Here is a 13,802-nt window from a genome sequence, read left to right as displayed (position 1 = left end):
TTCTGAATCGAAAGTAGAAAACAAAACCCTGTAAGATAATGAGGTCAACTTCCTCGTCCCCTTGCGCCCAGCAAAAAAAGAACAATTCAAGAGATCATTGGTTCAAAAAGGCGTAGACAATGGCTACGGTAATGTTGTGAAGCCAGATGAACATGACACATCGAATTAATGGTTAATTGTGAACATGATTGAGCTGAGTAAACCATAACAAAGTGTCCTGGAAGATGCACCTCGAAAGAAGGAACAAATGCACTGGAAGAACATAAGAAAAAAGTATCAAACCACGCTGGGTCCTGAGTACTCAGCGGACTCACACCAATAGTCTTTGGGTTGGTTGGTTTCCACCAAGTAAATAATAGAGGACTGTGCATTTAGGTTCGTGTAAACCTGTCCACTAGGTCCGGAACTGATGTCACTATCTGATGTGCCTGTATCACCTACCGTAGCGTCACCAGCACAGGGGATTGGGAAATCATCATGGTGTTTTGTGGTACCACAGATGGGACTTGGTAAGACAACCTCTTTGTAGAATCTGCATTCTCGCGTGCCCAAATCGTGGTCATAAGGAGGGGAAAGAATATCAAGAAATACGGCTGGTCCATCAACTGCTGAAATTTCGTGGAAGTTCCCATCAATTGGTGAAAGAAGATGAGCTTGACTCTCAGTTGTCATGACGACATCTTGATACGGACGAGCGAGAATTATATCAGACAGTTGCCACCGAGAATCGGAGAATTTGGAGAACGCGACCTTGTGAAAATTGGAGTCTGATGATTTGACGTTGCGTAAAGGAGTGAAACTGCGACAACGTAAAGAACCATAGATTACGTGCAAGATTCCAAACATCCCCGGATGGTCATGCAGCGGAATGCGAGATCCCGGACGTAGAATGAAAATACCCATGGAGAAAATCTCGTTTTCCATAATGTGAACGTAGGCTACAGGCGCAGCATACACATTAGCGCTGGAAATCCAACGCGTATCAAAACCAACATCTTTTGGAGTGAGTGAATGAACAGATGACAACAGGCGTTGCAGTAAGTCGGGGACTAGCGAGGACGTAGTGCTTGTTGGTGGAGTGGACAAATTTTGCGAGGTCTCAAATCGTCCATTGGGCGGTCCACCACCCGGAAGATCAACTGAACTTATGTTAAACTGAGTTGCGGATGATAAACCGGACCGAATCGAGTGCTGCTGAAAGACATGAACTGCCAAATTGGCAACAGTGGCAATTTTTGAAGTCATTCGTCCCTATAAAAACTGTAAGATGATGACCACTGTGTTAAATAATTTAGGGTATCCGGAAGCCCATCGCTAAAAAGAAATAGACTGCAAAGTTAAGGGATGCAATTCTCAAAAGGAATTCGATATTACACTCTCAGACGGTACAATGGAAGACATTGTTGGAAAAAGGGTCATGAATTCTTAATACATGCCATTACTTACACTGTGGACTCACCTGAAACAAATCCACTCGCGTGTCTAACAAATACGCTGTATTTATCTGCGTCGTTACAACCCATACAACTTTCCGATAACCATTGTCTATCCCATCAGGTCCGGCGATTCTCGTAAACTGAGCAATCAAACCAGTCGCACAACTGGGTTTAATCGTTTATGAAGCTCCAAGCAATGTGCCCCTTAATCCAGCTGGTCGGAACTATGAGGATGCATAATAGAGAAGTTAGCATCCTTAAACTGTTCGTTCGCCCGCATACCCTTATGGGTACAATAAATATAAACGACAATTAGAAAAAATAGACAGAACATTTACGAGGATGGGGAGTCCAGGACAAGTGCTATGACGGAAAGGCCTTTTGCGCACATAAGGCTTGCTCTCTCATCTTATCCAGAATGGCTTAAACTGGATGCTTCAAAGTGTTCGAATGCGTAAGGGAAATGGGAGCAATCGTTTGGAGGTCAACCCAATGAAGAGTGGTCAACGGGTATCGGGGAATCCATGCTGTTGGGTTCCGCGTCATAGATATTATGAGATACACATAGAAGATACTCTACTGTCTGTTCATCCATTATTTGGGATGCCAATGGTGGTCTGTTTGTCAACGTAAGCTGCGTCCGCTTACGGATTTGCTTGTCATGTCGAACTAGGTCAATTCGCACCGCACACTAAAAATACTTCCGCATGGTTCGCTTTGACCCGCGTAAAAAAACCGTTTAGCTGTAGCACCCTTCCTATGCCTAGCTGCCATGCCACGTGAAGGAAGCAAGAGGGCTGGGGTACTGCCAGGATGCCTGCTCAGATGATCTGGTTAACCATATGGTAACAAAAATGCCGTCTGACATTGCGGTACTTTTAGCTCCGAAAGAAAACAACTTAGTGAAGCGCGCCAATAATTTATTGGAAAATTATTTTAAAAAACCTTCAAATATGTTAAACCTGTCTTAGTGGGATATAAACGAACATCCGGTGAACTGCACACGTAATATAAATACAAGTGGCACACTAAGCCAGTGAAATTTGGGTAAAATATAACATTCCAGATGTTTTGGTTCCAAATGGCTCGGATTCGGTGGTGGAATAGTGCAGACATACGGACCGAAAGTTTCAGGTGACTTGTTCTTCAACTGGGATATTGTTTGCTGGTGTCCTATGTGGTATGCATTTTTGTCCGTCTGGTAGATTGGGTCCCACGTTCCTGACAAATGGTCAGCTGATATAATTATCAAAACGAGGTCTCAAATCGTCCATTGGGCGGTCCACCACCCGGAAGATCAACTGAACTTATGTTAAACTGAGTTGCGGATGATAAACCGGACCGAATCGAGTGCTGCTGAAAGACATGAACTGCCAAATTGGCAACAGTGGCAATTTTTGAAGTCATTCGTCCCTATAAAAACTGTAAGATGATGACCACTGTGTTAAATAATTTAGGGTATCCGGAAGCCCATCGCTAAAAAGAAATAGACTGCAAAGTTAAGGGATGCAATTCTCAAAAGGAATTCGATATTACACTCTCAGACGGTACAATGGAAGACATTGTTGGAAAAAGGGTCATGAATTCTTAATACATGCCATTACTTACACTGTGGACTCACCTGAAACAAATCCACTCGCGTGTCTAACAAATACGCTGTATTTATCTGCGTCGTTACAACCCATACAACTTTCCGATAACCATTGTCTATCCCATCAGGTCCGGCGATTCTCGTAAACTGAGCAATCAAACCAGTCGCACAACTGGGTTTAATCGTTTATGAAGCTCCAAGCAATGTGCCCCTTAATCCAGCTGGTCGGAACTATGAGGATGCATAATAGAGAAGTTAGCATCCTTAAACTGTTCGTTCGCCCGCATACCCTTATGGGTACAATAAATATAAACGACAATTAGAAAAAATAGACAGAACATTTACGAGGATGGGGAGTCCAGGACAAGTGCTATGACGGAAAGGCCTTTTGCGCACATAAGGCTTGCTCTCTCATCTTATCCAGAATAGCTTAACTGGATGCTTCAAAGTGTTCGAATGCGTAAGGGAAATGGGAGCAATCGTTTGGAGGTCAACCCAATGAAGAGTGATCAACGGATATCGTGCAATCCATGCTGTTGGGTTCCGCGTCATAGATATTATGAGATACACATAGAAGATACTCTACTGTCTGTTCATCCATTATTTGGGATGCCAATGGTGGTCTGTTTGTCAACGTAAGCTGCGTCCGCTTACGGATTTGCTTGTCATGTCGAACTAGGTCAATTCGCACCGCACACTAAAAATACTTCCGCATGGTTCGCTTTGACCCGCGTAAAAAAACCGTTTAGCTGTAGCACCCTTCCTATGCCTAGCTGCCATGCCACGTGAGGGAAGCAAGAGGGCTGGGGTACTGCCAGGATGCCCAAGCCTAGACAGGGGAAGTCGAGAGGGAGAGGTCGGTTTCGAACCATGGACCTACCGGTCAGTAAATTCGCTCTAACCGCTTGAGCCACGCATCCACATGAACATCCTATACCCCACGTAAACTCAAAGAAATAAACCGGAGGGGGAGGCACCTTTAAGGCCGTGAGCAACCCCAGGTGATGAACCACAGTTCTCAACTCACTTATGGATAACCGAAAGATTAATGGTTATATAGGCAAGCAAATTGGACCGGTGCCTGGAGACACATATATGACTATTGCTAAACGGTACTTAATTTGGTCCGTGCAACGGTGGTCACAGAAATTCACTTTGCGTTCCTCTCATCAACTGACGCATTCACCGACTATCAACCAGTCAAAGTTAACCAGCGCAAACACTACTCGATTCGCTGCTCCCAAGAACAAACTTGCACACTGCACGCTTGTTGTCGCTATCATGTTACCAAAATTGCAGGCGAACTGATAGGGAATGGACAATGGCTAAATCAGTTCCTCGAGGTTGGGTGGCTTAAGGTCTTCACCATTGTGCGTAGGGTAATTCTAAATTGCACGACTGAAATGTGTGGTCCAGAGCAACCGTCAGTTTCTGTTCATTAGTTGTGAGTATATGACCTTTCTTTCAATAAAACTCCCCTCTTTTCGGAAATAGCGATTTCCAAGCTGTAAATCTGGATAAAAAAACTCTGGGATGCCATTCCCTATTAGAACTTGTTTCAAGAACTCATCCACATTATGCAGCTACTGGGCAGTGTACACTCCTTGCGCGATGGAGTAGTGTTTTGAGCAAGTTCCGTCTGGTACAAAAGTGGACGAACTTCTCGCCCCACGTAGTTTTAAGGCAAACAGTGCGGTCCGTGGCTTTAACCTGATCTCTGCATCTTGACTTCTCCTGTCTACGCTTCGGCGGCCTACCAGTATCCCAGCTTTCGTACTTCCTTCAGGTGGCTTGGCAACCGGGCACCGAAAGGGCGGTACAGTTGAACGATTTAGTATCTTTATTTACGCCTGCTCAGATGATCTGGTTAACCATATGGTAACAAAAATGCAGTCTGACATTGCGGTACTTTTAGCTCCGAAAGAAAACAACTTAGTGAAGCGCGCCAACAATTTATTGCAAAATTATTTTAAAAATTTACGCCTCTCAGATGATCTGGTTAACCATATGGTAACAAAAATGCCGTCTGACATTGCGGTACTTTTAGCTCCGAAAGAAAACAACTTAGTGAAGCGCGCCAACAATTTATTGCAAAATTATTTTAAAAAACCTTCAAATATGTTAAACCTGTCTTAGTGGGATATAAACGAACGTCCGGTGAACTACACACGTAATATAAATACAAGTGGCACACTAAGCCAGTGAAATTTGGGTAAAATATAACATTCCAGATGTTTTGGTTCCAAATGGCTCGGATTCGGTGGTGGAATAGTTCAGACATACGGACCGAAAGTTTCAGGTGACTTGTTCTTCAACTGGGATATTGTTTGCTGGTGTCCTATGTGGTATGCATTTTTGTCCGTCTGGTAGATTGGGTCCCACGTTCCTGACAAATGGTCAGCTGATATAATTATCAAAAAAACGAAACCTTTGTCCGGTTGGAGGAACCTGAAAATTTTCACTTCACAAGACTGCTTGGTTTAGGCATCGAGTGATGGAACATACACCCGAGCTTTAGTAAACTGACCAGCGGAAACGTTGTGAACATGCCTGTGAGCATTCACAAGAAAAACTGAGCAGTGTCGGAGTGATGAGACACCTGCGGATTTTTTACTTCGTTTCCAGTAACGTCTTCGGGAAGGTTTTCGAATTCGATAGAATGGTGGGGTGACAGCCGTTTAAGCATCATTTATTGTCCCAATAAACTGATTAACGCTCCAAGTAGCTTGCGTAATTGGCGCATATCAAACCGAGAGAAAATTTTCGCGATCACTTGGATACTCTAAATTCTGACAGCAACCGGGAAGCCTGAAACACCTCGTCCCGATTTTTATACCGTTGAACCATCTTCTCCACTGAGCACTTCCGATCACTGCCTTATCGCTCGCAATCACCCAGTTTTAGCCGGTATACAGGCCTTCCATCCCGCTCTACCACCAAGCGTTACTGTTTGGTCCATTGAGAGGAGACTTATCAATTTTCTAGTTCCAATCTTCAAGAATTTGAATCTCCGCTTTCGACGGCAACACTGTTAGCGTCCCATGTGAACTAATGCTGCAATTCATCCTGACTTCTCCACATCTAAAAGGCATTCACTTCCAGAACGGTCTTGTCGCACTTGTGAACGGAAACAAACGAACATACAGGGATTGGCAAGGACAACCACCCTAACAAACATTCTGACTTTGAGTGCCAACAAAGAAAAGACTAGTGAGCGGGTTGATTAAATGTCTTGTATATCTACTGAGTCGTGCAAGACGCCACCGGATAGAATTGTTATACTTTTGCCCTCATCCGTCCCCTGACTTACAGAGTGACACCAAATTCCTACTACATTCATCCTTGTAATGTTCTTATTGTGTGGATGAGTGGTTCGTTTTCCCTCCATGTGTTGTTCGGTTGGTCGCACTGCTTTTTTAGCGATCCCTAAATAAAGTCTCTCGGGTAGCCATTTCTTTGAATGACTGTATAAGCGCTTCTCTTTAATTTTAGACTCCGAAGTGTTGCAGTGTATCTCGATCCAGTTGTTTGTGGTAGTTCCGACAGTTGCTGCGGTTATTCGAAATCTGGACCGTATACGTCACTTTTAAGCAGACATCAGTTTTTAGTTGTCCATGTTGTAATCTAGTGATGCGGATGCCGGAGAACGCATGCCTTTTCCCATATTCTTTCTCAGATGAAAATTGGATATCGTTAAAAACGCTGCATAATTGTTGTCATATTCGTTGCATTCCATTCCTTTTGACGTTTTGTTTTGATCTGCGATCTCCGCAACGAATCCTGAAGGTGTCAACACCATTGTGCTCTTTATAGATTCCGTAATATTCTCCTGTGAAATCAAAATGCAATCGGCCATAAGTTGATTCATTCGTGGATGTCTTTCTCCTCCAGTCATCCGGTAATTCCGCGACGGGCAGCGTCAAAGTCCACAGTCGATCGTCATGAAATGAACCCATTATTTCATCCTGGTTTATTTCTAATTCATTCAGGTTCTGCAAGAATCGCCGTGTGCTCTTGACTGAGGATTAGCACCCACAAACAAAAAATCCGCCTTTCTTCACAGTTCTTTAGACAGGTCGAAAATTGTGCTCCTTCCTGAAATAATCACCACGGTAATCAAGCTTGCGTGTTGTAATGAACTAGCGGGTTACACTAGTTGGAACTCAGATCCTCAAGATCCTGTCGTACACGGAAGGCCAACCTGAAGCAGTTCAACGAAGAACAGCTAGTGTCCGTATTGCGAGAAACGGCATTCTGAGGCGATCACAGGGTAGAGTCGAACTGTCCTCCACCGTAGGTGTGTGATTTGCGAGTGTCTGGAAAGACAGTAATCCCGTCCGACCCATCATTAGGCTTGCTTCCTGGTGGTGCTCTAGGTTGAGAGGTGGATATTTCCAACCTCTTACGGTTCGCGCACGCATTGACTATATGGCATCCTCCATGTGCCACTTTGGCGTGATTTTGAGTTTTATAGGCCCCCTCGGTTTAGCGCTGACAATCGTTGTGGCTTAATCCGATCCTATTCCGGTTCCAGGAGCATTGGTGGCACGCTTCTTTGCAGGTTTCGAATTTTATATGGCCCAACGAGTGAGCCACTGGCTGTAATTTTTCACGCGTCTTCGAGCCTATATTTTTTAGTAATACTCCCTCGAAGAGTGTCTGGTTCGGCTTCTCCAGACAATCATGATTTATCGCGTTTCGGTGATCCGTGGTGGATTTATATTATACTAGGAGCACATCAACGCAGCTTCAATGTCCCAATGCTCTGCAGACCTCATACTACACAGTCGTTAAGTTCGCCTGTACAGCGAATTGGTAGGGCGGACCTCACTGAGTGACTTTTTCCCCGGGCTATTTTGCTTGGCCATTGTTCGACTGTTGCAGTCCATCAGGATTAGGTTTATTCGAAATTATCCCACAATTATTCAGCTTGAGGGAGTTTCGAGGCATCAAGTAAACTATCGGCGTATCAGATGCGAGTGGAATGCAGCCAGCGCTACCCAGTTTTCAGCCATACATCTGACTAGTCAGACCAATAGATCGTTGCAGCCTTCCAGACCGAATTTTGAACCTATCGGTGTGTCCGACGAGCTTTGGAACCGGCAACTAAAAAGAACATCACCTTCGGTCAGCACACACGGTTCGTTTCATTGTTCCAGTGGTCTAATAGCTGATTCCGTTGCGGTTATATCCCAGTGAGAGACGTCACCCCTCGAAGCTGCCCTTAGAAATTAGTCCACCAGACTACCCGACCACATTGCAGTCGGCGATCTTTTACTTACATCTCAGCTGCGAATGATATCTGCTGCATATTGAAGTAGCTTGAGCCTGGATGTTTATTCTACAACCAGACCGGCAAATGAAGTAAGTATAATCCATATTGTGTAGTCCAACGACACCCGGAATAGTCATTGTTAAACTCCTTGGGACAACAGATCCCAGCCAAGTATAATCCATATTGTGTAGTTAAACTCCTTGGGACAACAGATCCCAGCTCTTTGATTGTAACCAACGCATCCCTATCTGCTTTCCCATCAATATTAGGATGAACGTCCTGGTTGCGCACGCAGATCCATGAAACACCAACTAGTTAAGAGTCCCAGGTTAGTTGTAAGTATTCAAGAGATGAGGGAATTCATCAGCTATTCCCTGTCTCACCTGTTTCTTCCTCGGTCTGGGCAACATTCCCCGCGCAGTTCTGCGTCCACCGATGTCCAAACCCAACCCCTTCTCACCACACAACCAAACGTTTCTGGGTCATTTGACTGTCTGTTATCTGACAGAAGGGCCTTATGAACCTCGTTGCCTATTACCAATAAACAAAATAACACCACGAGATCCTTTCTATATAAGAGCTTTTAACGTCCGTATTCTCTGTCGAGTTGGCAAACAATGATTGCTGCAACCCTATATTCCCTTAAAATAGATGTATACTGACCCAAAGGTGATTATGCATCTCAGGACACCAAGGATGAACTTGGTTCGTTCATATTTCTCCCTCCGTATGTCCAGTGACCCAGAAGCGATAACTCATGGAATATATGGTGTGGGAGTTGCACTCAGCCCCAGAGCTGAACGTGCTTCGCTGGATTGGATCTCAGTGAACGATCGTTCTTGCGCCGTCCAGTTATCCAGCTCAATCAAGCTCTCAGAGTAAAAAGCGGTGCCTATTTATGGTGTTGGCTCATACCCCAACGGACCGCGATTCTGGTGCTGAGAAGGAAACTTTCTATCAAGAGCTATCCAGGCTCATTCGTCAAGTAAGAAGCACTGACATCATGATCCTTGTAGGCGAAATTAATGCTCAAGTAGGTCATCTGAGCTCCTTGGAATCACATTTTGGAATCGATGCTAGCCGCACCAACAACGGACAGCGAGTCCTCCAGGTGTCTTTTGATCATGAACTGTTTCCCGCAAGTACGTACTTTCAACATAAACGTTCACATCACGTGACGTGGCGGTCACTGCAAATCAATCGTGGATCCAGTTGGATCACGTGGCCATCAGCCACCAGTGGAGAGCCTAACTCAAGAGTGCCGTTCCATCTGGGGCACGCCACTTGATTCCGACCACACCATGGTGCGTGCACACCTGAAAGTTTGCTTCTGTTCAGGCCCTCGCAAGCCAGCGAGAACCATGCTAATGCAATACCTTCGAAGAAATACCATAGCTCAACAGTATCGATCTGCACTGGTCCAACAACTCTCCACAGCAAACCAATACTGTGGTGTGCATGTGGATGAAGCGCGGGTAAATGTGAAAGGAGCTTTGTTAGCGGCCTTCAGTGTTGTCTGACAGACTTCTCCAATTCGACCACAAGATCACTGTATGTCATCGAGATCGCTATCGATAATTGGTGCCAGGAAATCCATACCAGCAGGCAACGAGTGTGCCTGCAAAGCAACTGCCTCAAACGCCAAATAGTGAAGAGCCTAAAGAAAGTCCGAGGGATCTGGTGGACATCAAAAGCTTGGGAGATGGGCAAGGCTTTTAGTACGGGAAACAGCCGTACCCTATACAAATTGATACGATCAACCAGCCCTAGGAAAGTAACGGCTAGTGAGACTATCAGTGGAAAAAACGGCTTGTTATTTCACTCGCAAAAACGTCAACTGGAAAGACGGACCAAAAACTTCGAAGAACTGTTGAACTAGCCTCATGCAACCCAGCCTGTGGAGAAAGCGCATACGGTCGTAGCAAAACGTGAGGCCACCAAGACTGGACTGTCTCTATCCAGCTCCCTTCAAAGGTGGAGAATCCCTGACGATCAATCTAACGATATTAATTGATGCGACATGGAATGGAAAGAAACCGCCCGCAGAATCAGGCATGTCAACAGTTATTCCTATCCTCAAAAAGGGTACGCGGGCGCTGTACGAAAACTAATGCGGCATCAGCCTGGTAGCTGTGACGTTGAAGGTGCTCTCTGGTCTTATCCTTCGAAGGTTGACTGAACACAGGTAGAGACAGATCCGTCCTGCAAGAGGATGCACTGATCACCCTCCGATAGATTCTGGAACAGCGACACTGTTTCCAGAAACCAACAACGGTTGTGTTTCTGGATCTGAAAGCTGCGTTTGACTCTGTGGACTGCCAAGCACTATGACAGTGTCTGTGGAGCAGAGGGGTCTCCCATAAATTCTCGACCCTTCTTAAGGTACTGTACACCAACTCTCACAAACGTGTGAAGGCCTAGGGGAAGCTCTCGCCCGAGATAATCACATCAAGTGATGTCAGACAAGGGTGTCATCTTTCACCCTTCCTCTTCAACTTCATCATTAATACGATCATGGAAGATTCACTGTCGGCTTCTAGTACCTGTGGGGTCGAAGTGCACAGTACGTCCGCTCACAGATATCGAGTACACAGACGACATAGCTCCTGTTGTATCTGACCCCGTGATAATGTAAACAATAGTAAATAATCTAAATGATTCCGTCTCACGATTTGACATGCGCTTTACACCGGCAAAGTGTAAAGTGCCACTGCAAGACTGCGTGGGATCGGAATCAAACCTCATGTTTGCGGACGAACCCATTGAGATAGTAAGCAAGTTTGCTTACGTGGGCAGCTGCATTATTCCCAGTAAACTCGAGAAAGATGATATTTCCATCTGAAACGGGAAGGCTAGAGCAACTTTTGTGAACCCGCGTCACCTGTGACGTAGGCGTGACATCAACATAACTGTCAAAGGTCAAGTTTACAATGCTGCGGTGGGGTGCACTCCATGTTACTATACGGATCAGGAACCTGAGCGCTGCGCGCCGAGGACGTCAAAGGATTTTCAATGTTTGAACATCAGAGCATTGCGCGCGTCTGATGGAAACACCGAATCAGCAATGCTGAAGCACGTCGAATGGTGTTCGCAGGAAAAGAACTCAGCCATGATAGATGAACTGATCACACTGCATAGGTTGCGCCGGCTTGGCCGTGCTCCGCACGCCAGCCGACCGACATCCTCGAAGGGTTCTTTTCGCACAACCACGTGAAGGGTGGAAGCGATCCAGGGGAGGTCAAACAATAACCTGGTAGTGAAGTTCAAAAGCCATTGCCAACATATTCAGCTATGCTTGTCATTGCGGTCTTCCTGGATGGAGATCCTGAGACGGCCCACATCGATGGTTAGAGACGGCCCAGTCGCGCTCTCAATGGCGCGGATGCCCTGAGACGGCCCAGTCGCGCTCTCAATGGCGCTCGTGTATCCCTCAGCGCATAGCTCCCTTCCCAATTACCCCACTTAACAGTCTATTGACAGTCTTGTATTTACGCACAGAGTTATCAGCTCCCACCACCAATGCGCAGCTGCCTAAACCACCTCCCAAAATCATCAGTGAATGAAACTGGCAGCTACAACCGCTGTACGACAAGCACGCAGTTCTCACAGCTGATAATGATTATATATCACCTATTTCGGTTGAGCAGCTTGATGAACGCAACGCAGTAGGGTCAATCTTGAGTCATATACTTGAAAATGCGCAGACTGAATTGTTAGACCATTTTTTTCCACTTGAGCAGCCGTAAAACTGCGAGCAGCTTGATGAACGCAACGCAGGTCAATCTTGAGTCATATGCTTGAAAATGCGCAGACTGAATTGTTACACAATTTTTTTTCCACTTGAGCAGCCGTAAAACTGTTGACCGGGCAATTGAGACCTGTTTCATAGCATATACCTGAAAATAGCTTGTTCATCACTGGTACCAACCTCCGGTGTCCGAGATGCTGACTCAACACTAGGCGCTCCTCGTCATCAACATGAGCATGGACTCGAATCGTTCATGTCGCACTTGGTTACAGACGGTGGAACTGTAATGGGCTAGGCACCTGTTCATCAACCTTACTTCCATCATGGATTGATATCAACAAGAGGTTCAGTGGATGTGCGGAAATGACTTTTATTAACCTAAATCAAGCAGCTGGCCACATCCGTACGGGGAACCTATACTAATCTGGTGTCGCCCAGGCCCGATGGTGACACCCATTACTGTAACGTGTTTCCAGCCAAAAGGGACGCATCAAAACTCATTGAATAGCTATCATTTGGCTCGCGTCTTGTGCTAACTTCGGACGGTGCATAAAGGGTGTGTATTCGGCCCTGATGTAAATGTTGGTGGTGTACGCGTACATTTGCGACATGAGACGCTGCTCCATGCGAAAGTTTTCGAACTTCTTCGACATGCGTGCGATGGGCGCTTGATGACACTAGGTTGGTGAAACTAACCACTAGATAGATGATGCTCTCATACACGAACTTCGGACTGAACACCGTGAGTCACAGCTAAATTGGCCACCAATGAAGTTGTCATCATATCACAGGAGACATGCTTTCCCTTGGTCATTTTCTGCATACAGTAACAAAACGATGATCAACCGAGGTGCCGCTCAAAGGGTACCTGCTGTGTGCAGCCGCATTAGGACTGAGAAAGTAATGACTTAATCCCTGCCTTCCCGTTTCAGGTCGGCCCCTTCAGCCAAACTTCAGCCAGACTATTACTATCGAAAGAATACCCTAACATTCGCTAGTTTGCCGTCCAGACTTGAGTCACATGTTATGTACCGTGTCCTCAAACAGAATTCTACATCCTCCCACCGCCCTGTGGGTTAGACGATTTTAGAAGTACGCATTCCTGTGTGTTCATGGTCGGCGGAGATCGGTGGTCCGACGCAACTTCCATCTGCAAGTATGTGCCAGCAAGGTCAAGTTTGGCGAAACAATGGTTGCCGTTCATGATGGTGAGTAAATCATCGAGCACCTTCAGTGGATAGTTGTGCTGTTCGAGGGCTGCATTGAGGCCAGTTGAAAAGACGTTTGTCTTCTTCGCCATGACGATTGGAGCTGCTCATGCGGAGTACGATACTGCATAGAGGACGCCTTGTTGTTCGAGGAGCTGGAATTCTGCGCTCGAATTGTGGCAAGGAGGCGTACGGCACCAGTCTCATGGGGCGAAAAGCTGGGGTGGCTTCCAGTCGAAGTTAAAGGATTGCTTTTGTGGTCGAACAGTGATCATGGCCAGGCCCGTAAACCTTAGTAAAGCGCCAAATGATATGAACGGAGTGACCTGGAGCAGCAACGGCAGAACTGACCACATTGCAGATGGAACTGAGTGGGCCGTCACGAAGAGACTGGACCTTACCGTGGTGTGGCGGTTTGTGTACCTCGGAGACCCATTGAGCTATACTGGGGGGGTGTCCGCGCGACACTCAGAATCTCTCATACCAGGTTGGTCAATGGTTAGAGGTCTGACGAACACAGTCTCCTGGCCCTCCAGGTTGGGGG

At 46.0% G+C, this 13,802-nt stretch overlaps 1 protein-coding gene across 1 annotated transcript; it reads right to left on the bottom strand.

The window, feature by feature from the left end:
- Positions 1–276: 276 nt before the first annotated feature.
- Positions 277–1,245, bottom strand: T265_10643 (hypothetical protein; the record flags this gene model as incomplete). Its single annotated transcript, XM_009177086.1, has 1 exon — positions 277–1,245. The coding sequence occupies one exon, from the start codon at positions 1,243–1,245 to the stop codon at positions 277–279; it is 969 nt and encodes a 322-aa protein (XP_009175350.1).
- Between the last annotated feature and the right edge of the window lie 12,557 nt (positions 1,246–13,802).

This window comes from Opisthorchis viverrini (assembly GCF_000715545.1).
Source record: "Opisthorchis viverrini unplaced genomic scaffold opera_v5_391, whole genome shotgun sequence".
NCBI classification, from domain to species: Eukaryota; Metazoa; Platyhelminthes; class Trematoda; order Opisthorchiida; family Opisthorchiidae; genus Opisthorchis; species Opisthorchis viverrini.
This window is presented reverse-complemented; position numbering and strand designations above follow the sequence as displayed.